Below are 27,495 nucleotides of genomic sequence, written 5' to 3'. Positions count from 1 at the left end.
CATCTCGCAGCATACGGGCGCTTGCCTTTCGCCTCCATCGAAACGCGGCCGCCGCGGTCGGGTTCGAACCCGGGTACTCCTGATCAGTAGCTTTTCTACGAGTTGAAAACCATTTTAATGCATGCACATTATAAGGCATGTCACTGGACATAAATCTTCCAGATGTAGATTGCCAAGTTTGTGCAACAGTGCTTATGCTGAACCACAACCTATGCAGCACTGTAAAGCAGAAATAGTGGGCATAACAGCAAAGGTCTGGTTTTTGTTACTCTCGGCACAATGTCATTGGGTCAAGCAGACACCTGTGAAATTAATCCATAGCAGTGTGAAATGTTCACAAAGTTTTAAACGACAAAACATAGAAATTCAGTGCGGCTTTCGGTACGCACCAGTGACAGTGCTAAAGAAAAGTTGAGCACAAGTTGTTGTCTTTGCTTTTTATTGATATCAAGTGCAAAAAAAAAAAAAACGCTCTGAATCAAACTGCAGGCACATGACACAGTCTTACAGCAAGCAAGCACAAGTACACTCAAGCTTGGAATGAGCAACAATACTGTGCAACATGACAAAAATAGGATTCTTTTTCTCACTGATGCTTCCCAGATTCCCACCATTGTCATGAAACAAACAATTCAACCACTTGCCTTCCTTCAAGCTTATGCATCTGAGATTTGCCACCTTTTGCAAAAGTGTCCAGCAGTCGCAAACATATTAGAAAAACAGTGCTGTAAGTTTGTTCATGCAAGCTCCTGAGCAGCAGTGGAATTAGTCGCAAACATTTTGAACACTAAAACCAGTCAGTAGCAGCGATCACTCTGTCGGTGTACAGCCATGCACTCACTATGGTCATGGACGCCTTTCAACTTTTTCAACAAATAGCATGTGGGCAAAAACATCTGACCAGTTGAACTGGCTTACTAGACCGCTCAACTAGGCATTAGTACTTAATAGCCAAATTCAAACTTGCCAGTGGTCACTTTGTGCTGGCTTTCATACAACCTAAATGGTTGAAAATAAAAAAGGACTTATGCTTCAGTTAGACGAGCATTACCCCAGCTGCATACTTCCGTGTTGGCACAGTTCAAGATTTATTTTATCAGAAGCGAGAAGTGACTAATAGCTAGACAATCTGGAATATGAACTATCAGTGGACACACAACAACAAAAAAAAAGCATGAACATAAAAGATGCAGGTAAGCGTACTACTTAACATGGTCCACAATTTAGGATGCACAAATGTGCATCAAAATGCATTTAATTTCTTGGAACATGACCCTGCTGCTAGCATCTTGGATGGCACATTGAGATGGGCGAACTGTATTGCCACTCTTCTGCCTAATTTTCTGAGCCAGCAATGACAGAAAGGTCTAATGCACTCGGTTAAAATGGCACCTTCATTGAGTACAGTGTAAATGTAAATAATTCTATACATGCCACAGCCTAATGCTCTGATCCAATCAAGTCGCTGCTTCATACATTTGCTTAGACGATGCTTGTAAAGTCAGGATGCAATTGACGAAGTAATCTCAAAAACACTGAACCCGGTCAATGACTGGTAATCATATATGATGCATGAAACCAAAGCTTTACTTGCAGTTCTTGCTTGAACGTAAGACTGTGCAGTCACCAGCAGTGTTCTGCTTTGAAGTACAAAGGAGGCTGTTGTGACACCACTGAACATCAGGCGAGTAGCAAGCAGCATGCGAGCAAGCGTAACAGCTGTGCCTGATGAAAGTCGCACATATGGGAGATTTGTGCTGGCAAAAATCTGAGCACCGACACTTGCTACCATAATAACTGCTGGCATAGCCAACCTCCATCTTCCAACAGTCATCACGAGGGTTCGCCTTTTGCACAGTTTCTCAACTGCCAGCCCTTAATGCTTCCTTCTTTTACATGCTTTGAGCAAATGTCTTCCACTCCTCCGTGACATAATGTGGCTCAACCGGAACTTGTGGCAAATACAACAAAAACAAGATGAACCCTGAAAAATCAGTTCAGGCACACGCATATGCAAACCACACTGCATGACTCTTGATGACTAGATGCGTAAAGGTGACCAATGGCCCTGTGACGCTCTTTAAAAGCATCTAAAATACTGGTGACTATGGTTCACGCTGTGCTAAACACTGCACGGTCAAGCAGCTCTGAGAGAATGCCTCAAGCACACCGAGGATGGCTAAAGAGCATGGAAAAAAAAAATCTGTAACAGCTGAGAACTTCAAACAAAAAGGCTAAGCATGCAACTACATTAAACGCACTAAGAGAAGTGACTGATTGCAAATGGACAATGTAGCACAAGCCTGTTACATTATCTTGTAAACTCTGAAATTAACAAGAGCCATGCAGCAACTAAGTTTTCTCAGAGACTAGATACAATCACAGCTACCAGGTTAGCCCAGTGGCAATAAATGCTGATAAATAATGAAAGTAAAGTGTAACAATAAAAATATGCAGGTGCTTGCTCAGCAAGCACTGTGCAGAAAGTATGACATTACAATAAAAGAAGAAAAAAAAACAATGGTAACCTTGACAATATGTACAAGTTGGTGCAAGAATATATTCACATGTACAGTACTCACGGATTGAAATAGGACATTCGGAGCGCGTGGCCGTCGCTTCATGGAGCGCCGCCCGTAGACGCTCATGGAACCAAGGTGGTGCATTGTGGTATGGCGTGAGAGGGAGAACATCTACAAAGCAGAATTGTTCCTTCCAGTAGCCAATGAGCCGGCCTGTGGTTTACCACATGCCTGCGTGGCACTGCAAGGCTAGCGCTCCGAATGTCCTATTTCAATCCGTGAGTACTGTACAATCAGTGTGGCTGCTCTGAGTGTCAAGCAATGATCACACTATGTTCTATGAACAACTAGGGTGTCTGACTGCTAACACATGCAGCACGACCCCCTCCGAGGCATGATAGCATATGTATGACTAGATTTTACGGAATGTCAGTAAGTTGTCCTTGTTAAGCAGCAGCCAGCGAGTTAGCCACGGCATGCATACGATTTTTCACTCCGTGTCGATTGGCGTCTGTAATACCTGAAGCACACACAGCTAACACAATGAATGCCCCGAGGCTCACAGCAGGTTCGGCCACTGATTTTGCTTCCCAGTATGCACAGTTCCTCCGAAAATGAACGACTGCTTTCTGGGAAACTGACTAGGGGTACTGTAAGCATAGAAAAGCGCCAAGAGATTTAAGCCCAAGCTCAACATTTTCTGAAGAATTGATCTGTGCAAAACTGCATGATTTTTTTGCTTGGAAACTGGTGGAACAAGCGAGAAGAAATTAAGAACAACAAATGCACACTATAATTAAAGGGTCCCTGCAACACCTTTTGAGCACTGCATATAAAATCAGTCAGACCGTGCATTCATGCGCTTTCCTTCGACTTAATTTAGAAAACTCACATCTCTGCTTAAATGCATCTATATGTACAGATTAGTTAGACCTGCATTTAATGAACTGGAAGGGGATTGCAAAAAATTACAGCAACACACCGCCCGCCGTAGTACTGGCAGCGCATCACTTGCTCCGCGTTGCTACTAGGCCTAACCTTCTTTGCATCGAAGCCGCAGCGGACAGTGCTTTGAACTGGCCACTGCCTATCATAAGATGTCTAATCCTGCTACCATTACGGTATAGATAGAATATCGAATTAAAATTAAGGTACAGTTGGTTTCCGCAATGCCTTTGGCAGTGAAGCACGCCAGGCGAGAGCCGCCGGTATGCTTTCATTATAGTGAGGTTGGCCTCGCCATTTGACAGCAATGTGGTGCGGAAAATGGTTACAAAACGGAAGGTTGCCCTCAGGCACATCCCACATTCTCCTCGTCACATCACATGGTTTCACAGCAATAGCGCTGCCAGCAGGTTCCCAAGGAAGCGCAGCCAACATGTTTCCATGCAAGACAAGTGATTAAGGGGGTGTCGTTAGGAGAAGCGCCACTTGTAGGGGCCATGGCAAGTCCTTTGATAAATTGAATGTTCCGCTGAATGCATGTTCGATAAACATGAACAATAGTGCTACACTTTTGCGTGAGATATTCAAGGGGACATTCTGAATGCTCGATATATCTGGGCTCGACTGCATATGTCAGATACCTTCCGGCATCACATGAATGCCACACACACACAAAAAAAATAACGAGCAGATGAAGTAAGGTCATGCAGCAGTGGCTGCCCAGCCAGTCGTGTGTGCCATGACTGGAAGCAGCTGCCCAGCAAAACAAATAAAAAGTGAGAGAAAAAAAAATCGAAATGATCATGCTAACAATGACATTTCGCTGGGTGGGGTCGTTGGTGAGGCACCCAGCTTTGACTGTGCCAGGTAGGAATCGCGTCAAGAGAAGGAAAGGCGCCAATAGGGAAAAAGTTAAATTTCGATTCCCAATAACTTCGCTTCTACAGAACGCATTTGAAAAACTCTTCCTGGAGGAAAAGCAGTGTCCTGCACTATCAGGCGAATGCTACATATTTTTTGAAAAGTGCTTACCTTATATGTGCATTCAGCTCAGAGCGAGATGGAAAAGCTAATGAACCATCATTCTGATGCTTAATCAATACTTTGCATTGCAGGTTTCCACAGAAAGTTACTTTTGTTTAGAACCACACTGCTACTCAGTTTTCCAACTGATGATATGGCTGTGAGAAGTATTTGTGCATAGAGTTGAACCTTGTTGTAATGAAGCTGAAGAAGCTCGGCGGTTACTTCGTTATAGCCGTAGCTTTGTTATCTTGGTCAAACTTTCAAGGGGAATCGTCATTCTTTCGTTATATGCATTATTTCATTATCAAACATTTCGTTATAACGAGGTTCGACTGTATAATGGCATGACGGACAAACGCACATCTGTGGTATAGCTACTACATGCCCTGCGTTAAATGTACCCCAGTATCTGGCATACTGACCTCTATTACTTGCATCATAGTAATAATTAATAATGTGTTTTTCTGTCCTGTATGGTCACAGTGTATGAGGTAGACGCCTTCTCGTGGCACTTGTGCGACTCTGTTTGCAGCCCACACTGTATTGCAAACATAGTTCAGCTGCCAACAGTCTGTGTTTTGGCAACATAATTATGGCGAAACCAAAACTTGGAGGGTGTGAAATATGCCTGCAACATGCCCACATTCTGAAAAGAGCACGAGGTGAGATGAACAATATTCTACACATGCATGTCCAACCTAATTTCAGTTGCCAGGAATGCTCTGCACCGGGGGATCCTCAATCTTGTTAGTTTCAGGGAACCCCAATGGATTTCACAACGTGCTGAGGAACCTTTCACGTCTGGGCTTCTGTCCCCTTCCTATATACCCAACAAAAATAATAATCATGCATGGAATCAGAATTTTGGTCGGCGTTAGTTGGCTCATTTCTATCAACAGATCAATCCAGTGCAAAGGAATGAGGAAACAAATAAGAATACACACTGCTTTTCTTTAGGATGGAACCCCCCCCCCCAAGAATATGGCCAAACTGAAGTAAATCAAAGCTTGGACGACACTAAACCTACCCTTTAAGAGTACAAAGAAATAACATCACAGAACGCTCCGCACAAGCACTCTTTCTTTTTAATAGATTCGTAGATCGCAGGAAATCCTCACACCACTACTGGCGCTGTGGTGCAGCGGTTAACCGAAGCCCCACTGCACCGGCAGGTGGCTGCTTCAAATGCAGCACGTGAGACCCAGGCTATTCTTCCCGAGCATCCACAAGGCTCATTTTTGCACAGACAGTTCTCCAGGAGGCCAATGAGATGATGTGTAGTGCCATGTGGTGGGCAGGTGGCTTTGCATTAATTTCATTGTCACCTGATCTTTAGCGACACGAACGAATGCCACTTTTCTCATGAATGGAACCTCTGATGCTTTCGCATTCAAAAATAAAGGAAGGATGGCAGGGCAGACATCAGAGCTTTCACAATGGCCACAGCGCCTGTGGAACGGCCATCACCTCATGCGCTCTTTCCTCTCAACACTGGCCACATGACTCCAGACATAGACCGCATCCTCCTTCCAGGATGCTGGCACAGTGAACTTTGAGCCCTCCTTTCCATCGGTGGCTCTGCTTTTTTCTTTTTTATACAGGAAATAGCAGCTGGCCTTTGGGAACGCGGCACGATGATGGGCTTCACTTGCGACTGCTAATGACATGGCTCTCTCAAGCCACCACCTTTTCAACCACAACTTCACAAGGCCCAACAGCGCAGTGCCCCTCTTTGAGCAGTGGGCAGACCAGCACAAACAGGGCCCATACAAAGCAGGCACACAGATATCACCCAAGACTCATTCTCACATGTCCATAAGCGCTTGAGGTTGATGGCTATCTGGACTGCTTGAGTGCCTAGCAGAAGGGAGCGGTTGAATGTGCTCTGCCTCAAGTAGAAACCCAGTAACCGACCTCTGAAACATGCTGCCTAGGATAGCTGACAGCTTCAGCACGTGCCCTGAACCAGCCCTACAAACCTGGAAGGGTCAACACCATTAGCAGCAGAGACCAGCAGCATGGTCAACTACATCTCTACCCTGCAAATGACGATATCTTTGTGCAAGTGTGAGCTTGGGCTGCTGCGGAGCTTTGCCTAACCTCAAAGTGCACCTAGAGGGCCATGGTCTCTCTGTCTGGCGGCAGTGACATCTCATCACCGCTGTCGGCCGTCCCATCTGAACAGGAGTCGGCTTGAGATCCTCCGCTTCCACTGCGACATCCCCCCTTCGTGAGCGGGGCACCGCATGGGCACGCAGGCTCGCCCTCCAGTGTCTGGTGGACATGGCGACGGTGTCGCAGGCCTTCCTTCTGGATACACAGGCAGAGAATGTGAACGGATTAGTGGACCCTGCTCCTGCAGAGCCTGTGGCACAATGGCTACACATGATTCTCATGCATGCAGGTGGATAAAGAGACCAAGCATCGACTACGAGAGCAGTACCGATAATGACTAAAGCATCAGCTACACTTGGTGCTTCAAAATATCTAACATCAAATGCCATATTAATAAAGTCAAATGATAGTGATGCTTTTGTCAAAGTGTGAATCAGCAATTACTTACTACTCTCTTTAGTTAGTCTGCCATCCGCCTATTCCTCTAATGCCCATCTGCAGTTTTAGCACACACCAGGGCATAAACGCATGGCACAGCATAGTAATGGCACAAGTTGTGCTGGCATCTCCAGGGGAATTTGTGCCCACCTGTTCGTGCAGTGGTGTGTGGTGGCCACTGTGGCCCTTGGAGAGCTCGCGGACCAGCAGATTGATGGACTGGCTCATGTTGGAGCTGGATGACTGAGCGGCGTTCGACTGGCGCAGGAGCAACTGCTGCAACAGGGCTTCCGTCTGTGCCAGGCGTCGCTTCAGCTCCTCAACCTCACCTGCAAGGTATGCAGATTGTGGTCAACAGGTGGCACTGGTGGCTACATTGTGCGGGGGCATTGTACAAGGGCAGAGGAGGATAGACAAGTTACTGCAATAGCTTCACTTGAGCAAAGCGAGTGGGAAAGGGCCGAGTAGAAGGTTCCTAGTGGCACGTCAACAGTGCCAGATGGTATTCCGATTATGTTAATAAAGAAGCTAGGACCAAAATCCAAGCAAACATTAATACAGGTAGTGAATAAAATGATAGTGGATGGGAAAGTCCCCGATGAATGGCAATTAAGTAGAATGAACATGACATATAAGGGAAAGGGGGACAAAGCTGACATAAGCAAATACCGTCCCATAACAGTGACATCTGTGGTTTACAGGGGTGGTGATGCAGATTATAAAGGACAGATTGCAGGCTTGGGTGGGAAACGAGGGGGCGCTAGGGGAGCTACAAAATGGGTTCCGGAAACAAAGGAGGTTGGAGGAAAATCTGTTTTCATTGACGCAGTGTATAGAGAGTGCGGAAAAGGAACACAGGCCCCTATGGCTAGCATTTCTGGATATTAAGGGAGCCTACGACAACGTTATTCAAGAGTATCTGTGGGACATACTGGGCACATTGGATGTGGAAGAGGGAGTAATTAATCTTTTAAAAGATATATATAGAGGTAACAGAGTGCTTATAAAATGGGAAAAAAATGTATCAGAGCCTGTAGAGATACAGCGGGGGCTTAGGCAAGGATGTCCCCTGTCTCCTTTGTTGTTCATGTTGTACCTGCAAGGGTTGGAGACCAAACTGGAGAGGAGCGGACTAGGCTTCAACCTTCCTTTTTTCAAGCAAGGAGAATTGATTAAACAGACATTACCGGGACTAATATACGAGGACGATATAGTGATAATGCCTGACAACAAGGAAGATTTACAGAAGTTGATGGACATATGTGGTACAGAGGGAGACAGATTAGGTTTCAAGTTTAGTAAGGAAACATCTGCAGTGATGATATTTAACGATGAGGTCGGCGAGCATAGAATACAGGAGTTCACGCTAGAAGTAGTGGACGAGTACAAGTATCTTGGGGTGTGGATAAATAACGGCGCTGAGTATCTGACAGAGCATGAAAAATATGTAATGAATAAAGCTAGTAGGAATGCCGCTGTCATGAAAAATAGGGCACTATTGGCTTCTCACAGATGCATAGTTTTAGAAAGTTCTGCAACCATAACTGCAAGAGGGACTTTTACAGCGACAGCTTATAATACATTCAGCGAAACCATGCCATTAACGTCGTCTGCGCTCTCTCCCTTGCCCGTTTCCCTTGCTGTACCCGTCATGATGGATGCCCACCTTACATAGATAGATGAGCAGCTGAGCATGACACATGGTTGTGCGCATGACTGCATACAGCCTAACCCCCACTTCAACATGATACGAAAGGATACTGCACCCGGCTTCTATTACCCTTTCAGAAAAAGGCACTCACTAGACCTTACCCGTGTAGCTGTCTGTACTCGAGTAGGTACAGACATCAAGCACTTCTACCGACAGTTAATAAACACTCCAACTGGCATCAGCATTTCACATCGCACCAGGTTTAGCTGGAGTTTCGCAACAGCACACAGGTAAGCATTTGGTCAACTTTTTCCCTTAGAAAATGGCGTAACTGCTGTGTGTCATTACCTAAGTGTTTGGTCAACTTTTTCCCTTAGAAAATGGTGCGACCGCTGCGTGTCATTACCAAACATTGTTTTGTGCGGACCAGAGAGGACTGGGTTCGATTCCCCAGTGCCGCTGAAATCCACCAGTTCTCTCATGGGTAAAGATTTCCCCCGGCCTGGTGCTAGACTTTTCTGGGGTGAAATGTTTGGGAAAAGGGTCTCGGACCAAACCGTTGCGTTGAAGGACCACAAGTGGGCTTTTACCACATGAGGCGGATTTAGGGTTGTTTGATGGCGAAACAAATCACTGGCTCGTCAACGCAACGGTTAGACATTCAGTGTCCCACTTTGTCCCACAAACTAATGATGGTGAAACTCTCATTTCATGGTTCCTACTGCATTAAGAATTCGGGTGAGTGGGAGTCATCCGCACAAATAGCAGAGGCAATCAACATCCGAATGCAGCGTTAAGAACAACCACTGCATGGTATAGCAAGCAAAAAAGAAAAAATGAAAATCTAGCACTAATGTAAATGCATTCACATGTGTTTTTTCACTTTCTGTTCACACTACTTGTGTGTTTTGCTAGTCCACAGTAATTTCTAGCTGGAGGTTGTGCGAGTGTAGCAATGTTTGTTTGTTAGTAGCACAGTCTGTTACCAGCAGAGTAGGCCTTGTCGGCAGCACATGTTTTTGTTTCACCCTGAGGTGTGGGGAAGATGAAAGCACTGGCACTTGAAATGAAGCGCACTTCGCTTCGCACCAAATGGGTTGACTATTTCCCATGAACAGGCATTGAAGAGCAGAGAGGATGCACCAGCTCGCCTCCACCTACCCAGTGGTCCCTGCTTTGAGGCGTCGTTTGTGTGGGCTGTGCGGCTGGGTGAGCCAAGACCCGCAGTACCTCGTGGGTCGGGCCGTGACCATGGCTCCTGGCTCGTGTTGTCTGGCGCTGGAGGGGGCTTCTTGCACACCAGCTGTGGCAAAGAGGAATCCCAAGTGGGAGGAGGGTGACTGAGTGGGCAAGGTCACCACTGTTGTTATCACTGTTATAAAGCCTCCGAGATTCTTTGCCCTCAACCTGGGCAAAGAAGCGACATTGCCAGTCGTGCTACGCATGGCCCCCCACAACTACAAGTGCACACACTCCCAGATAAAAATGGTGTGCACCCAAGGTGAATGATTCTTAAATTAACAGTCACCTGTGACAAGCTGTTAAATATACTGAAATAACGCTACTTTTTGCTCCAAGCTGTCAAATCAATTCAGCCTTGCCGTGCCACTCATCACTAATCTTATTAGCTTGCTGAGTAAACAAAGAAAAACTAGAGGGGACACAACTCCGCCTTAAAAGGTACACGGCGATAGCATTAAAGGGTTAATGCCCATATATGCAAAATTAGTCACTCTGTACTTAACATTCATAGATGCCTGGCAATCCTCACACCACACCTGGTTCAATGATGCAGCGGTTAAGTGACGTACCTCAGCCCTGCGATGGCAGGCGCTGGCACCAGTGGGGCTTGTGCGATCGAGGTTGCCCTTCCCAAGCAGCTTCTCATGATTAAACATTAATTTAACTGCTACCTGCCCCGGTGGGCAGTTTGCTCATAATCTGTTAGGCAGATTGTGATGGCGCCACAAGGTCATGTGACCTAAGTGGCCCACCTAAGTTGCTTCTCTATCGATATTTCCATGGATTTTTCACTCCCATTAAAATGTCATGATCTAATAGTGCACCCCTGTGTTTGACCTTAAAATCAGGACAGATTTTTTTCAAACCAAGAACAACGAAGAATTAAAAATAGCTGCATGAACTTAACTAACGACCGTTTGCTGCCACGTTCCTTGCTGGACTACTGCATAAATACAGTGCAAGTGCCGTGAGGTTTTAGCACTGCTCTTTTCAACTGTTGCGAATATTTGCGGTGGCTTTGCACTACCACTTCCTCTGTGCTTGTACCATGTGTACGCAATAATCCAGAAAGGAACATGGCAACAAACACGGGGTGTCTTTTTTGGACAGGTCTATACCTCGCTTGTGCAGCCAGGTATACTACTACAAGTCCTTCGTATGAAACCTGCTCCACCCTGGGTCATCACCACTAACACAATGGATTAGAAAAGCATACACGATGGAGTTGACTGACCTTGAGAACAGTGTAGAGGAAAAAGACCACCACTCCAATTGTATAGAGCGGCATCACCAGGTTCATGGTGCCCCCCGTCTTGGCCGCCTGCCGAGGAGGCTGTCGCATCGATGGGTGTGGGAATGGCTGCCACATGTGTAAACAGACACTTCTGTCACTTCAAGTGGCAAGCGCAGAGAAAGACAACTACGAAGGTACATCACACAAAACACCTGCGCATGCACAGGTTGCGCTCTAAAAATATACCTGCTGCATTTTGATGGAGGCGTAATAAAAAAGACTTCAATATGCTGTTTGATGCCAGTGCATGTTAAAGAATCCCAGGTGGCCAAGCAGAGCACTTGCGTACCACTGTGCCTTTAATTTTTCCTCATTCTATTCATCCCTTTCTATATATTTTCTGGTCTTATAACCACTCCTGCTTAGGCCACACCAATGGCATGCAGTACCTTCAAATAAACAAATAAAACTCAGGGGCTGCTGGTAAGAACTTATATCACGACAATGCCACCAACTGCAGGCCACAATCAAAATGATAGCACAAGCATAATCAACAAAAGAGAGGATCTACTCACACGACCCCTGGAATACTCTGGGCTGTGGGGTCGGGCCTGGCCTAGGCCTTCATCCATTCGGGACTGCGGCCCTCGGCCTGGGAGCATGCCTGCATGTGGCCAGTGGAACGACACATGGAGTACCACTCATAGGGTGCCCTGAGCCTACGGCCAGCTTTCATGCTGTGTGAAGGGATGTGCTAGGCCATACTGTACCCAACACAAATGTCGGCATGCACCCATGCACATTCTGAGGAGAGTACACATTTTTCTGCAAGAGCACCGAAGTTTGGGCCAGTTGGTAATCATCCATCTTGAGAAAACGAAGCAGCACGAAAAAACGGGGACGAAAAAGACACACATACGACAGGACGAATGCTGCACTTCCAACTGATTTTTATTGAGAATACCAAGCTTAAGTACAGCACTACAATCGCCTCGTGGCAATCAACCGCAATGATTCAAAAACGCCATTTCATTATCAAGAAGAGACAAGGAAGCGGTGCTGACACACTGACCACCTGCTTTTCTGATGTGATATGCTTCAATAATCTCTCTTTCCATCCGGTCTCTTCCACGCCCAAGAATTTTAGCTTTCCGAAATATGGGTTTACACTTACAATCCCGGCAGTGGATAGCAAGATGGCCACTTTTCCCTTCTTTCACCAGATTATAATGCTCCCTAGCTCTCTCATTAAAACAGCGTCCCGTTTGACCAATGCACACTCTATTGCAAGTGAGCGGAATGCTGTACACTACCTTAGTAGTGCAACGGGTGAAAACAAGTTGGTGGTTTATAGTGCAAATCGGCCTTTTCTTACTAATCATCATTGGGCAAACTTTTGATAGCTTGCTTGGGGCGGAGAAGAGCAGGTTAACACCGCATCTGTTTCCAACTTTCTTAAGATTATGAGAAACTCTGTGAAGATATGGAATTACTTGAGTTGGCAGCTTCTGGTCTTGTTTATCCGTCTTTTTGATGCACTTTTTCTTTTGTAGCAGCGTCTCTGCAACAGCTGACAATAAATCTGGAGGAAAGCCTGACATGCGCATTCGCTCAGTTTGCATTTGGACACTTTCAAACATATGATGATGACATGACTTTTCCAAAGAGGAATTGAGGCAATTCATGGCTATTGCTCTTTTGATTATTTTTGAATGAGCACTACTGTAAGGGAGGAGTGCCTTTTGTGACCTAGGATTGTACATCCAGCATATATGCCCTTCCAAGAAATGAATTCTCAGGTCAAGGAACTGTATACAGTTTCCACTAGGGAGTTCAAAGGTAAAATTCAAGCCTTTTGCAACCGTTTTGAACGATGCGAGAACATCAGCAACAGCTTCGTCAATAGATAAAACATGCGGCTTGTCCAATATCACCAAATAATCGTCAACATATCTAAAAATGCGTAGGTTAGGAAGTGAGCTATGCAAGCTTTTGTCAATGCAGGAAAGAAAAATGTCAGAAAGAACGGGAGCTACGCACGACCCGATGCATATTCCTGCTTTTTGTGTGTAAAACCGGTTGTTAAAATTAATGGCAGTTGACTGTAGATAAAACTCTGAAAGGGCTAAGAAACGGTCGATGTTCACACCCGCCCTGTTTTGAAAAGGCACTTCTCCCGAATCCTCAATTATGGATCTAACCGCCTTAAACAGTTCTTTGTGGGGTATGGAGTAATAAAGATCTTCTATGTCAATGGAGAACCCGAAGGTGGCTGGTGAAGTCATGCTGAGCCCTTGCTTCAGTTCTTCGGCTAACTTGTGAGAGCTCCTAACAAGGAAGGGGTCTTCAATCGTCAATGTCACCAGCTGCTTCTGGAGGTACTTTCCTATAGCTGACTGCCAGCTACCCTTTTCTGAAACTATAGCCCTAAACGGGAAATCGGGCTTGTGCGTTTTGCAAGAGAAGAATGCTTCCAGGGTGCAAGTATCCGAATTTTTGACACTACTCGCAAGTGATTCCAGGTGAAGATCCTGCAGCAACTTGAGCGCTGTAGCCTTCTGTATTCTCTTCTTAAATTTGGTCTTCTTGAAATTTTTCTCGATTGCTTGAATAGCTTTTTCTTCATACGTTCCTTTCAGAAGCACAACGAAAGCAACCTCTTTGTCGGACTGTACTATCATTAAGCGGTGTCGTTTTAGGTAGCTGACATCCTTTTTCTGTTGAGGAACGCGCTTTGAAGTTCGACTCACGTTGTTTGCCACGGATTGAGCTCCATCAGAAATGGCTATGTCTTTGTCTCGCTCCTTGGTTCTTCCGGCTATATGCCGCACCATAGCCAGTAGTTCAGGCTTTCCGGCCTTCGGATCAAAGCAGAATTTTGGACCTTTCTCAAGGATTCCGCGAACTTCGTCCGAGAGCTCCACGTCACCCACGACGTTGACCTTGCTAGGTGCCGTCTGGTTTTTCCTCCTTGCCGGAAGGGAATGGCGGACCCGATGCCACAAGAACTCCGTACTCTGTGCAGCCAATTTCTTGTAGTCACGGAACAATCTTGCCGCTCCGCATGGATCTTTTCCTTCTTGGGTGAGCACACGAAGCCAGTCCTCGTAAAGTCGAACTTGACGCCATCCTTCAGACTTCATTATCTTACAGAGTCTTCTTGCATGGCCCAGAGACGGCGACACAAGTCCCAGCAGTGCTTGAACTTCGAGGGGAACAACGCCTTGCTTGATGCAAAAAGAAAGAGTCCGGCACTGGCATGTGGTCACTGCGATTAAATTCACACACGTGACAATAGGACTCTGCATGGTTTGGTGGGATAGGAAAGAGCCCAGTGTAGAAGAAATACTATGCAAAAGCACCGAAGTTTGGGCCAGTTGGTAATCATCCATCTTGAGAAAACGAAGCAGCACGAAAAAACGGGGACGAAAAAGACACACATACGACAGGACCAATGCTGCACTTCCAACTGATTTTTATTGACAATACCAAGCTTAAGTACAGCACTACTATCGCCTCGTGGCAATCAACCGCAATGATTCAAAAACACCATTTCATTATCAAGAAGAGACAAGGAAGCGGTGCTGACACACTGACCACCTGCTTTTCTGATGTGATATGCTTCAATAATCTCTCTTTCCATCCGGTCTCTTTCACGCCCAAGAATTTTAGCTTTCCGAAATATGGGTTTACACTTGCAATCCCGGCAGTGGATAGCAAGATGGCCACTTTTCCCTTCTTTCACCAGATTATAATGCTCTCTAGCTCTCTCATTAAAACAGCGTCCCGTTTGACCAATGTACACTCTATTGCAAGTGAGCGGAATGCTGTACGCTACCTTAGTAGTGCAACGGGTGAAAACAAGTTGGTGGTTTATAGTGCAAATCGGCCTTTTCTTACTAATCATCATTGGGCAAACTTTTGATAGCTTGCTTGGGGCGGTGATATGCATTGGGTCGTGCGTAGCTCCCGTTCTTTCTGACATTTTTCTTTCCTGCATTGACAAAAGCTTGCATAGCTTACTTCCTAACCTACGCATTTTTAGATATGTTGACGATTATTTGGTGATATTGGACAAGCCGCATGTTTTATCTATTGACGAAGCTGTTGCTGATGTTCTCGCATCGTTCAAAACGTTAACACGTTTTGGCGGGCTAGTTGGTTAAGCATCTTGCATAAACAGCGTGAACAAATACGAGCACAAAAGACAAGAAAGCGAACGACACAGCGCTGAGTCGTTCGCTTTCTTGTCTTTTGTGCTCGTATTTGTTCGCGCTGTTTATGCAAGACGTTCAAAACGGTTGCAAAAGGCTTGAATTTTACCTTTGAACTCCCTAGTGGAAACTGTATACAGTTCCTTGACCTGAGAATTCATTTCTTGGAAGGGCATATATGCTGGATGTACAATCCTAGGTCACAAAAGGCACTCCTCCCTTACAGTAGTGCTCATTCAAAAATAATCAAAAGAGCAATAGCCATGAATTGCCTCAATTCCTCTTTGGAAAAGTCATGTCATCATCATATGTTTGAAAGTGTCCAAATGCAAACTGAGCGAATGCGCATGTCAGGCTTTCCTCCAGATTTATTGTCAGCTGTTGCAGAGACGCTGCTACAAAAGAAAAAGTGCATCAAAAAGACGGATAAACAAGACCAGAAGCTGCCAACTCAAGTAATTCCATATCTTCACAGAGTTTCTCATAATCTTAAGAAAGTTGGAAACAGATGCGGTGTTAACCTGCTCTTCTCCGCCCCAAGCAAGCTATCAAAAGTTTGCCCAATGATGATTAGTAAGAAAAGGCCGATTTGCACTATAAACCACCAACTTGTTTTCACCCGTTGCACTACTAAGGTAGTGTACAGCATTCCGCTCACTTGCAATAGAGTGTGCATTGGTCAAACGGGACGCTGTTTTAATGAGAGAGCTAGGGAGCATTATAATCTGGTGAAAGAAGGGAAAAGTGGCCATCTTGCTATCCACTGCCGGGATTGTAAGTGTAAACCCATATTTCGGAAAGCTAAAATTCTTGGGCGTGGAAGAGACCGGATGGAAAGAGAGATTATTGAAGCATATCACATCAGAAAAGCAGGTGGTCAGTGTGTCAGCACTGCTTCCTTGTCTCTTCTTGATAATGAAATGGCATTTTTGAATCATTGCGGTTGATTGCCACGAGGCGATAGTAGTGCTGTACTTAAGCTTGGTATTCTCAATAAAAATCAGTTGGAAGTGCAGCATTCGTCCTGTCGTATGTGTGTCTTTTTCGTCCCCGTTTTTTCGTGCTGCTTCGTTTTCTCAAGATTTCTGCAAGGAATTTCACTCTGGCTCACAACACACAACAGCTAGTCTGTTGGTGTTTTTTATGGTCCCACACGGTACTTCTCTGTGCCCAAAACATGTACAGCATATCTTGGTACACTATTTGTCCACTTATTACAAACAGTTTCCCTTGAAAAAACTGGGCCTGCAGTGTAAATCTATGATGAATGTTTGTTACAGCACTTCACAACATTTTTGGAAACAAAATTTTCCACAAAAAGTTTATTCAGGTGGCTAACACATGACACACTGCAAAGTTGCAATAGGCTCTAACGACTGATTTCCATATGTATTACATCCTTTACAGAAATAGCAAAAACTGCCACTTGTCAATACGAATAAAAATATGTTTTCTCAAGTCTGGGTGTTGCCCTGGATGCATGCAAAATCTTTTGCAGCTGCACGTTTAACAGTTCTCTTCAATTTTTTGCCACACACTGCACTAATGAATCTCTCCTTCTATACAGCTTTGTCCCATTTTTATTTGGGCCGCTGTTTTTCAATGAGGCATCTACACTTCACCCATCATTAACCCATTCCCTCCCGAGCTCCTTCTGAAGACACCTTTCTTCGCATCGTCTTTCCACCTCTTTCTGGATCGCCCTTCGACCCCTCCCCACCAACTTCGTTTCATCACCTTTTTTCCAACATATTTCGTTGTCCCTCCTCATTACATGGCCAAACTATCATAGCCTTCATTGTTGAATATTTTGTTCTTCAGCTGTGACTGACTGCATCCAACCAGTACCAAGCCTGGATGAATGAGGAGGGTTAGCATCAGGGAGGGCATCCAGCTGTAAAACCTTGCCAAATCATGACGAGTGGTACTGCATCTCTACGCCATTGAAAATATGCAACAACACTCAACGAAGCCATTTCTAGTCACTGTATCTTTGCTTCAACATGCACTGCAATGCAAAGGCATATGATATAACATGAATATGCATGCGACATTTAGTGTTCCGAAGTGGGTAAACTTCTCTACCGATATGTCCATGTGCATATAGTTTTCTGATAAGTTGCACAGCCTGCGCCCGATCAGCTTCCGACTTGGCAGAGTCGCCGCTCGATCACAAATGAGTATTTTTAATTCAGTAGTGCAAACGAACGCGGATTCGCAGCTGTTTGAACGCTTTCCTGTTTTCAACTGGTCGGTCACCTGGCTAATTCCATAACACGAACGTACAAGATGGCATCCAATCAGACGAGCTCTAAAACGCCGGCCAATCACACCATAACCACAGCACATTTTACGGAGATCTCACGAGCCAGCCGCTGGTACCGCCGGAGCAACTTGGCGAATCTTGCTCAGCAATCAGCGCGAAGGTATACCTCTGGATCATGTGCCCACTTCCCATATGACAACCACAAACAATAGTTCAGTGCGCCAGATGTTGGTGCCCCGTCTGCTAGACACATCCAGCAGAGGCGTTGGCATGCCGTTAATATGTGCAGTTAGATATGGTCAGAGCGTTAGAGCAGGAATGATTTTGTTTGGACAGGACCACAGTGAAGCTGTCGCCTTTGAAGAAGGCATCCGCTCGAATTGCATACGCGAAGCAGTGATTTCCGGAAAAAAATTCCTCGAGTAAATGTATGCTGGTGCAAGTGCAATATTAAACGGGTCCATCATTAACGGACGAGATGAACTGTCCACGCGTGTGTGCTGCTATTGACGAGAGGCAAACAGCGCTCACCGTCTTGCCCTTCTTGTGCCGACCACGACATGGAGAAGGCTGCCTGCATCATGGGGTAAAACACCTTGGGCCAGAGGACGGTGAAGCAGCCCACCACTATGGCAAGCACAGCAATGCTTTTACCGACGCCAATGTCCGAGTTCGCCATCTTCGGAACCGCGGGAAGCAGAGGAGTGGATAGGGTAGAGAGGAAAACGAGCACGGGACGGGAGCGCGTACGGCTCGAAAGTCGTGTTATATTGGTAGTGTGGTCACACATGCCCACCATGAAAAAATCGGCAATGCAGAAGGCGAAAAGCATTGTGGCGCTGCAAGCGACTTTCTTTTCAAATGCACCTTCGTGCAATGCTTTGTGCTGCAAAATTGTGAGAAAAAAAACAACACAGTATTGTGTCGTCTTTATTGCCTCGGTTAAAATAAAAGAAGACGAGATGGACATTAAGCAAACAAGCAGAAACAGAATTAATGCTTTGGCTCGATCACGCCTGTCACGGAAGCTGGCTGCAACTAACGGCGCTGGGTGGAGGCGACGGCCTTGTCCTCTAGCCATTTCTTCCTCTTGATTTCGACTAGGATGTCATTAACCAGTGCTGATCCGTGATCCCCTCTGCCCTCTTCCTGTCACCCATCATTTCTGAAGCGAAAGCTTTACGGCCTAGTCACGTACGCCGAGGTCATCGGCGCCGAAATTGGAAATTGGTTGTCGGGGAAAGGAAATGGCGCAGTATCTGTCTCATATATCGACGGACACCTGAACCGCGCCGTAAGGGAATGGTTATTTAAAGTAGGGACTGAACGAAGAAAGGAAGGAAGAGGTGCGGTGGTGGTGGACTCCGGAGTAATTTCGACCACCTGGGGATCTTTAACGTGCACTGACATCGCACAGCACACGGGCGCCCTTCAAGTAGAGGAGCGGTGGCGGTGTGACAGCCACGTGACAAACACGTCACTCCTTGCCCTGCCGGGAGCTTTGAAGTACTCGGGCGACCGGGCGTCGCATCGAGCACAGCCAGCGTTCCGATGAACGCATATTATATTGTCTCAAAACCATCTAGAGGTTTAGACTTAGTTGAGTCTGAAGAAAGGAAAGGCATATATAACTTGCTCCCAAGTTAGTGGACACCTCAATCTCGCGTTTAGGTACGTTGCGGTGCAACAGCATGCAAAAAACCGTGCTTTCGCATAGTTTCGTGCTTAACCGCCATCAATTTTCTTTCCATAGCTCGCTGCGCTGCAGCAAAAAGTTGAACTCTTTTTGTTAGCGCTTGCCTGCAGCTAATTATACCAAGAAGACCAGCACTGATCTCCTCCTGGTCAGAAGAACCAACAGACTTGCGTAAGCCAGCTGAGCCCTGAAATAGGAGCTCCGACCATCGATAACCCTCACACGAGACGAGTTCAATAAAGTTTACCCACTCACTCACTGACTCTGCGAGTAACTCTATGGCCCTTATGTCCCTTGAGCGTCCCCCGTGCCTGCACCGCCTGTAGTATGTAGTATGTATACACTACATACATCCCGTCTCCAGTTTCGCTTTCGCTCTGCTGGCCACACTGTGCACTTTGATTTCGGGCCCCCTCCTGCGAGTGTAGTCACGGGATCTCTGACAGCGCTTCACCGAACGGCGTCCAACGGTGGCTGTCCCGCCGTGAGGAAACCGTTTACGTTGGGTAAATACAGCCTCGACCATTCACAACGTCCAGCTGCGAATCATGGCTCTGCGGGATGACTGCGGGCTACGGAGGCACGGCGCCAGCCAGGGCTTGCGCTTGAGGCGAAAGTGAATGGCGCAGAACGTTGACCCGCGATGCGGCACACCTCCCCGGCGAAACTAGTTATTTTCGCTCAATGCAGCGCGTAATATGCACGAGAAGCGACCGATTCGGGCCGCGCTGATCCCACGAGGAGTCTGAATCGTGAGGGCGCGTCCTAGGAGAGAATGAACGCGCTGTGGTTTAGGGAGCGCGCGCCGGTGCTCGTCTGGCGCATTCGCTGGTCGCCTGACTTGTGCACCGTTTGCTGAGGCAGTGTCCGGTGCTGTTTATGTTCAGGAGGCAGCCCTCGGAGGCGTCGCTGCGTCGGGCACCATGAGCGAGTTCTGGCTCATCTCGGCCCCCGGTGAGAAGACCTGCCAGCAGACGTACGAGAAACTCTGCAGCGTCACCTCGAAGCAGAACAACTTGTCCACGAACTACAAGTTCCACCTGCCTGATCTCAAGGTGAGGACTTTCCACGTGTCTCGGATTGATCTGGTATGGTTCGTCTGCCGTCCTGGCTCTAATTAGTGAAGTTTTACCTTTCCTTGAGCACAATGTGCACTGAGGTCGGGTGACTGGCGGTTGTTCTTTGATGAACGTGAACGCGGAGGGTCTACAAGCCACTGAAAAATTCATCGTGCCATCAGCGTTTGCCTGCCTTTGCCTGTAGTCCAGTGAGCTCGAGGCCGTCTATCGCCAAATTGTTAACACGTCTATCACTGGCCTGGCCTTTCAAGCATGCACAATTAAGGCTGCATTCTGCATAAGGCGAGTTTAGGATGCTAATTACACCATGCTGACTAAGGTCCATGACATGCAATGCTTTGATTTGAGCTAGTTAGTCGTTCCTAGATCTGTCTGCAGAAATGCAAACTGGTGCAGGAAACAAGAAAGTAAAACAAAAATCAAAACAACCAGTTCAATTGTTGACGCCAGACCTGTCTTTAGTATTTCCTTGCGCTAGTTCGCATTTCTGCAAATATATTCGTGACATATATTATGTAGCACGAATGGAAAAAGGTTTAAAATTTTTTCGACCAAAATTCTTTGATTTGAAGTTTTTGGTAATAGTTTGGGCCCAAACATGCAAATCTGGTGTCATGCTGCATACATTAGTAAAAATGTATATACGCTGCTACATAGAATAGTAAAATGGTTTTCAGAATGATAAAATAACATAGCAGGTGCCCACCTCCTGCGTAAAGCGAATAGCCCTATATCAAGCTCCCAGGCTATCATGCCAATATTCTATGCTCCATGTCGCTCTACCATGTTGACATTTGATGGCGGATGTGTATCGTGTGTGTACTGTATACTCTGTTTCATACATAGCAGGCAACGCTGCTAGCGTACCTGTTTTTGCAGGCTAAATCCGTGCCAAAAAAGTAGTATCATACAATCACATGACCAGAGACATATTTCATGCACCAAATAATCTCAGGTACCATGAATGACAATCTCTTGCACTTCATTTTACCTCTTGCCACATTTTTGTCCTGTGACTCATAAAAAACTTCGAGAAGTGAGAATGACATGTGGCTGCACGATTCGCGACTTGTAGGACGAATCTCACTAATTACTCCATCCGTGCTTAAAAAGTAGTCTCCACTCGATGAAAATTATAGCCAGAGGGCCCAGACACTGAGCACCTCACAACTTTGACCGTGCTTTTAAGTGCTACCACCTCATTTTATACCGCTCTTTGTTTTCATTCAAACACTCCCAGAGGCTTCGAGAAGAACAAGTGATACGTGGCGGAGTAATATGGTTTTGCGGATGCACTAGTTCCGCAGCCTCTGCAGCATTGCCTGCTATGTATGAAACGGAGTATAGATCACACTTGTTTTGAATGGTAAACTTGTATTGAGGGCTATGTACCCTTGTTAAATAGGCTGAAGTTGTAACAGTGTAGTTAGGAGTGGTGAAACGATTCAGCCAAACAGCATAGCAAGAAACAGGAAAGTGATTGCCAGGAGTTGATAAGTGGGTCTGTGAAGCTGGGCTCATCCTGCAGTAAAACAGTGGCAAGTCCAAGTTCAAGCACATTTGAATTAGCACATTGTCTTTATTCAAGACAAGTATTACAATAAAGCTGCTGCGGTGGCTGAGTGGTTACGGCACTCGGCTGCTGGCCCGAAAGACGCGGGTTCGATCCCGGCCGCGGCGGTCGAGTTTCGATGGAGGCGAAATTCTAGAGGCCCGTGTACCGTGCGATGTCAGTGCACATTAAAGAACCCCAGATAGTCGAAATTTCCGGAGACCTTCACTACGGCGTCCCTCATAGCCTGAGTCGCTTTGGGACGTTAAACCCCCATAAACCAAACCAAGTATTACAATAAGACTAGCATGTACCCTACACATCGCATTTAGAGTGCTAGGCCGGGTCATTCTCGTCGGAACACCACCGCAGTATTGGCACACTGCCCCACATCACATGGGCATCTTGCCATGCCAGACACATAACGTACTGTATCAAGAAAGGGCTGATACCCGGTGAGAGCATTGCTCTTTTCGGCGCAATCCATCCTTCCTTTGGCCACATTAAGTGTCTGTGCAGAATATTGGGGTCACAGCCGTGGAGACAAGTTAGGCTCTTTTATGACTGTCTTTGCGTCGTCTGCTATAGACAAGACCCTGAATGGATGGCATAGAGAACTTGTGGCACAGACTAGAGAATTTCAGTGAGAGCACTGTTCTGTCAACTTACCATGACCTCCAGTAAGACCGAAGGCCAGCAGCAGAACTTTGAAGGTGCTCAGTGATGTTGAAGTCGCGGAGGAACTAGGCAAGGTCTTGACAAAAAATCCAAAGTTCAGTCTTGAGCCAACAGCTGTGGCGCATGAGCTCCTGTCTCTGGATAGGAAAGGGCGCCGTCGGAGGGTTGGGCGCGATGCCTGCTGGACGGAGTGGACACTGTCTAGAACGGCCACAAGGACAGTGATTGGTTATGGCTCTACAGTCAACAAGGTTGTAGTGCGTTTTCCTGTCCTCCTTTCTCGTGTCCGTTTTATGTTGCGCCTTCTTATGACCAAAAACCATGTGCCAACTGGCCCAGCAACAAGTTCCAGTTGACTGCCCCTTTGATTGTATCCATGGTTGCCTACCTAACACACATATTTTCGTTACATATTTTCATTGAAGAGATCGACGATGCGTATCTTGAATTTTCGAAGCAGCTGCCATGTTGGGCTAGATTCTCGTGGCTTTTCAAACATTTACCCCATTATTTACGATGTTTGGATGTTTGTCTGTCTGGTCGTGGTCTGAACAAGCGCCCATACCTTTCCTTCTTTATGAATATTTACAACATTTCAGCAAATGCTTTCTTGGGATGTTATATAGTGGGCATTTGTCACACAATCCTTTTTATCGATTTTAATGCAAAGCTATGTCATTTTTTTCTGTTCAGGTTAGATGTGTGTCCCAAGCACATGCGGGTATTCGTGGTGTTCATGGAGCTTTGGTGATGCTTTGTTTGGCAGGTGGGCACGCTGGATCAGCTGGTGGGTCTCTCGGATGACCTGGGCAAGCTTGACACCTACGTCGAAGGGTGAGCGTTTGTCCTCCCTTGCAGGGTTACTGACCTTACAACGTCTGGCATTGGAACATCTTGCAATTACAGCCTTGTAGTCATAGGCACCCTTGAAACTCCAGTAGCTCACAGTGTGCATCTCGGGAGAACTGCTATTTTTTGACCCACTATGGTGGCTCAGTGGCCATGGCATTCAACTACTGAGGCGGACTACTCTGGAAATTGATTGCCTGCCGAGCCGGAGAACCTGGGTTCAATTCCTGCCGTGATGGCTGCATTTTGACAGAGGTGAAATGCAATAGGCGCCTGGATGTTGTGTGATGTCAGTAGATATTTAAGAACCACAAGTGAGCGAAATTAATCTGCAGCCCTCCACTATGGTGTCCCTCATAGCCCGTGTTGCTTCGAGACGTTAAATGCCAAATTTCAATTCACAGTTCAGCAGAAATGTTCCAGCACACGGCCATCTGTTGCTGAGTAGAGTGGGCTGTGTGATTTACAGCTGCAGGATATAGTGCGAATTAACACGGTCCGAACCAAGAAATTTGTGTGAAGCCTCAGAGTAACTCGGGAAAGCTCAGGTTAATTCGGAGGAGCATCGCACCTGCTCTAGCCAATGGTAGGAGGGCGCCCCGTCACCTAGGTCACATAACGTTTTGACGTTATCACAACCCGCCTACCGGATTGTGAGCAAACTGACCATTATGGCAGGTGGCAGTTAAATTAATAATTGGTCATGAGAGGTTGCTCGGGGAGAGCAACGTAGGTCACACAGTCCCCACTGGTGGCAGCACTTCTCATCGCACAACAGTGGCACAACACTTAGCCGTTGCACCACTGCGCCAGGAGTGGTATGAGGACTCCCAGGGATCTATGAATGTAGCGTTAAGTACAGAGTGACCAATTCTGCATATGTGGGCATTAACCCACTAAAGCTATCGCGTCACACTATTAAAGCGGATCTCAAGTGTCTCCTCCAATTGAAAAATGAACAAATACTTTCGCACGTCTACTCGCACGTAAACCCCAACAGCTTTTTTTTATTTGAATGTAATGCAATGCAGAATAAGGTTTTCCATTGTGAGTTGGCAGTAGGCATACATTAAAAAGCTCTATGTTCAATTAAGCAAGAAAAATCAGGCTACTTTTTGTGAAATTGTAAGCCAGACACTGTGTCCACCTTTGTGCAGTGACCTTAGTTCTGCATTCTATGTCATGGTAGTCTTGTATGATTTGTCGGGCTGTAGAAAGACCTGCCTTGCTCTGTTTGTGATCAAAGACTATGCTCACATGATTGCATCTTTTGTGTGCTTCTAATGGTAGCAGTTGCGTGAGCGACCACTGGTAGAACCTGTTGAGAATTTTCTGTCTAAACCCAGGGGTGGATTTGTGGAGGCCTTTTTTCTTTTTTCCACCGAAAAAAGTCCAAGAAATGCATGGTTCAAATGAGACCGCTCCCTCCCCCAATGTGACCCTTGAACCTGCTGTCTGAACCTGCATTGTGCCACTGTGGGATTGAACAACTGATTCTCTTTCTCAGCATGGTGTGCACTGCCCCTCGATTGCATCGTATTACACTGTGGCAGTGTTGTGAGGCCAGGATTGAGGAAAAGTGGCAGTCTTTGCCCTCAGTGCAAGAAATGCAGGTGGTAGGTAAAGAATGCTGCCTTGGCATCTGCAGCCTGTAATCGTCAAAAACATGCCACGCAGCTGGTGCGAACATCAAGTGTCCGAAAGAAGTCGCCATTTAACTTTTCCCGGTGGCAGTGGATCTACCACTGCAAGGGAAAGGGGAAAACGGCGAAGGAATAAGACTGCAGTCGCACGTCTTTCTCGGCACGCGTGATGAGCCCAGGCTGTTTTCGCAGGGTGACGAGAAAAGTCGCCACCTACCTTGGCGATGTGCTCGATGACCAGAGGGATAAACTGGCCGACAACCTCCTGGCCAATGGCAGTAAGTTGAATCAGCATGGCGAAGTTCTGGGCCAGTTGGTCCAACGTGTTCAAGGGTAAAAAAGAACCGCGACAGGAACAGGACGTGGGAAGAGCTCGTCCTGTCCAGTTCTCTTCCTACGTCCTGTTCCTGTTGTGGTTCTGTTTACCCTCGAGCTGTGAGTCGTGCGTTTACTCTTTAATATGCAACGGCAGGCATGGCAACAATCGGATAACGCCGTCGCCGAAAAATAGTTTGGCCGCATGGCTTTCGTTTCACTTTTCTGAGCTTCACGCCCTCTGGTGACTACAGCGGCCGCTTGCTGTGCATTGGCCAGCCAAACACAGCTGTGTGCCATTTCGAATGCCGATTGATGCATCGCTGGTTTTCTCTGTTTTTTTGTTTTTTTTTTCTAGGAAGCGCCTTGTTCTTTTGGTACTGTTGCATGTTTCCCTTATTTGTGCTCTAGTGGCGCTGAAAGTATGCACTCGTCGCATGCTGTTCGCAGTCTGTAAACCCTCGCATGAGGTCGTGCAGGCCTTTACCATATGAGAGTGATTCTGCTTTGGCAGATCCGACAGTGTGTGGACAGTAAAGCATTTGACAGAACTGCGAAAAATGCCGCTGCTGCACAGTTTTCATGTTTAGAAGCGAACGACTACTGCCCAGGTTTTTATTAATTAAATTTACTCTATGATGGGAATGCTTCTCGCAGTTTTAAAGTGGGGGGGTGTCATTTGTTCAGTTGGCATTTCTGCAATGTTGCCATTTTTCCTGGCCACTTGAAGTCTGGATAATGATGTTTCAACACATTGTGTAATTTCTTAGAAATGGAAGACTAGTTGACCTTTTTTTTTTGTTTGCTTCTGGCCTGTTGCTTGCTACTGAGCCCATGTGGCGACACAGTTATCTTGAGTGGCGTCAGCATGGAAATAGACGTACACACGTGAAAGACAAAGCACAACGCTGACATTCACTGTGTTTGTCTATTCCCGTGCTGGTGCCACTCAAGCTATGTGCCAACCAGCTCAGGTATGACCAGTTTTGGTGACACAGTGTCCGGTGTGTGCAGTGGAGATGGAAGCGTACCTGACACGCTTCCAGTGGGACATGGCCAAGTACCCGATCAAGCAGTCACTGAAGAACATCACTGACATCATCAGCAAGGTACAGCTGTCCTTTTTGAATAACCATTGCCATGGTGTGCACAGGACAGGGCTGATTAGGTTCTTTGTTCTGCTGTTGATGCGACTTCCCAGGTGAAAATTTCCTGCTGGGAATCTGCTGGTCCCAACACTGCTGGGATTTTGGCAGATTCCCAGCAGCTGCTGGGACCAGCAGGAGCTGCTGGGACCAGCAGGCGTTGCTGGGACCAGCAGTTGTTGCTGGGACCAGCAGGCGCTGCTGGGACCAGCAGGTGTTAGTGGGACCAGCAGGCACTGAAATTAGCTTTTGACCTCTCGAAATTCGTGAAAGAATAACATCAGTAGAAACGAGGCAAATACCACAAATACAGTGCTGTCTGGTATTTGTATCACTTCTATTGTTCTAGTTCCTTCACGCAGAATTTGAGGAACCTAAGCTAAACTAACATGCCAGTTCTGCTCATCCGAGACTGCCGAGCAAACACAGCTCATTGGACACAGGTTCCCACTTGCTGCTTTGACGCATACTAATGCATTGCATGTTCTCAACAGCAGGAGAAGGCAAGAAGCTCTACTTGTCTTGTGCAGTTTAGCATGTTTATTCTCATGTGAATGGACAGTTCACTGCATATCCTTCCTTTTGGATTTTACGACATCTTGAATCTTCTCGCTGAGGATCCTGTTGATGTTTTTTTACGACGGGGTCCACGTCCACGCCCTTTTGTAGACCCCAGTGCTTGACCGTGGCTGCAAAAAAGTATTTACAACAGTTAATAAGGTGCTGCAGAGATAGCTGCCATATGAAAGAAAGGAGGGGTGTGACACAGTAGGATCCAGCAGGTGATTGCAGGGGCATAGTGCGCATGATCCAGCAGGTGATTGCAGGGGCATAGTGCGCATAACTCCCAACTTGCTATAATAACTAAAGAACTTTAGCCAACTC

The 27,495-nt window shown here is 46.5% G+C and overlaps 2 protein-coding genes and 1 long non-coding RNA gene across 4 annotated transcripts in view; 1 reads left to right on the top strand and 2 right to left on the bottom strand.

Annotated features, from left to right (window-relative positions):
* Nucleotides 1-424: 424 nt before the first annotated feature.
* RIC-3 (RIC3 acetylcholine receptor chaperone) lies at nt 425-18,803 on the bottom strand. Of its 2 annotated transcripts, XM_077643618.1 has the most exons (7): nt 18,185-18,803; nt 11,749-11,837; nt 11,174-11,299; nt 9,859-10,000; nt 7,197-7,375; nt 2,814-6,803; nt 425-2,577 (listed from the first exon to the last, which is right to left on the bottom strand). In XM_077643618.1, exons 1-6 carry the CDS (start codon nt 18,732-18,734, stop codon nt 6,606-6,608), a joined length of 1,284 nt encoding a protein of 427 aa, XP_077499744.1. In that variant the 5' UTR covers nt 18,735-18,803; the 3' UTR covers nt 425-2,577; nt 2,814-6,605. The 2 variants fall into 2 exon arrangements, with proteins under 2 accessions (XP_077499744.1, XP_077499745.1); XM_077643619.1 differs by lacking the exon at nt 425-2,577 and having other exon boundaries at nt 6,460-6,800.
* Nucleotides 18,804-19,732: 929 nt separating this feature from the next.
* The window catches only part of Vha44 (V-type proton ATPase subunit Vha44), a 26,718-nt gene continuing 18,955 nt past the window's right edge, over nt 19,733-27,495 (top strand). Inside the window, exons 1-5 of the mRNA XM_077644662.1 lie at nt 19,733-19,855; nt 20,237-20,404; nt 23,425-23,492; nt 25,343-25,428; nt 26,480-26,574. Coding sequence (XP_077500788.1) covers nt 20,273-20,404; nt 23,425-23,492; nt 25,343-25,428; nt 26,480-26,574 — 381 coding nt within the window. The 5' untranslated portion in view covers nt 19,733-19,855; nt 20,237-20,272. The remainder of the gene's footprint in view (nt 19,856-20,236; nt 20,405-23,424; nt 23,493-25,342; nt 25,429-26,479; nt 26,575-27,495) is intronic.
* Nucleotides 26,668-27,495, bottom strand: part of LOC144110052 (uncharacterized) — a 3,107-nt gene continuing 2,279 nt past the window's right edge. The window contains exon 3 of the long non-coding RNA XR_013309689.1: nt 26,668-27,299. This is a non-coding gene — a long non-coding RNA (uncharacterized LOC144110052). The remainder of the gene's footprint in view (nt 27,300-27,495) is intronic.

Source organism: Amblyomma americanum, chromosome 11, assembly GCF_052857255.1.
Source record: "Amblyomma americanum isolate KBUSLIRL-KWMA chromosome 11, ASM5285725v1, whole genome shotgun sequence".
In the NCBI taxonomy this organism is placed as follows: domain Eukaryota; kingdom Metazoa; phylum Arthropoda; class Arachnida; order Ixodida; family Ixodidae; genus Amblyomma; species Amblyomma americanum.
Note: the sequence above shows the minus strand (reverse complement) of the source record. Positions and strands in the feature narration are given on the sequence as shown.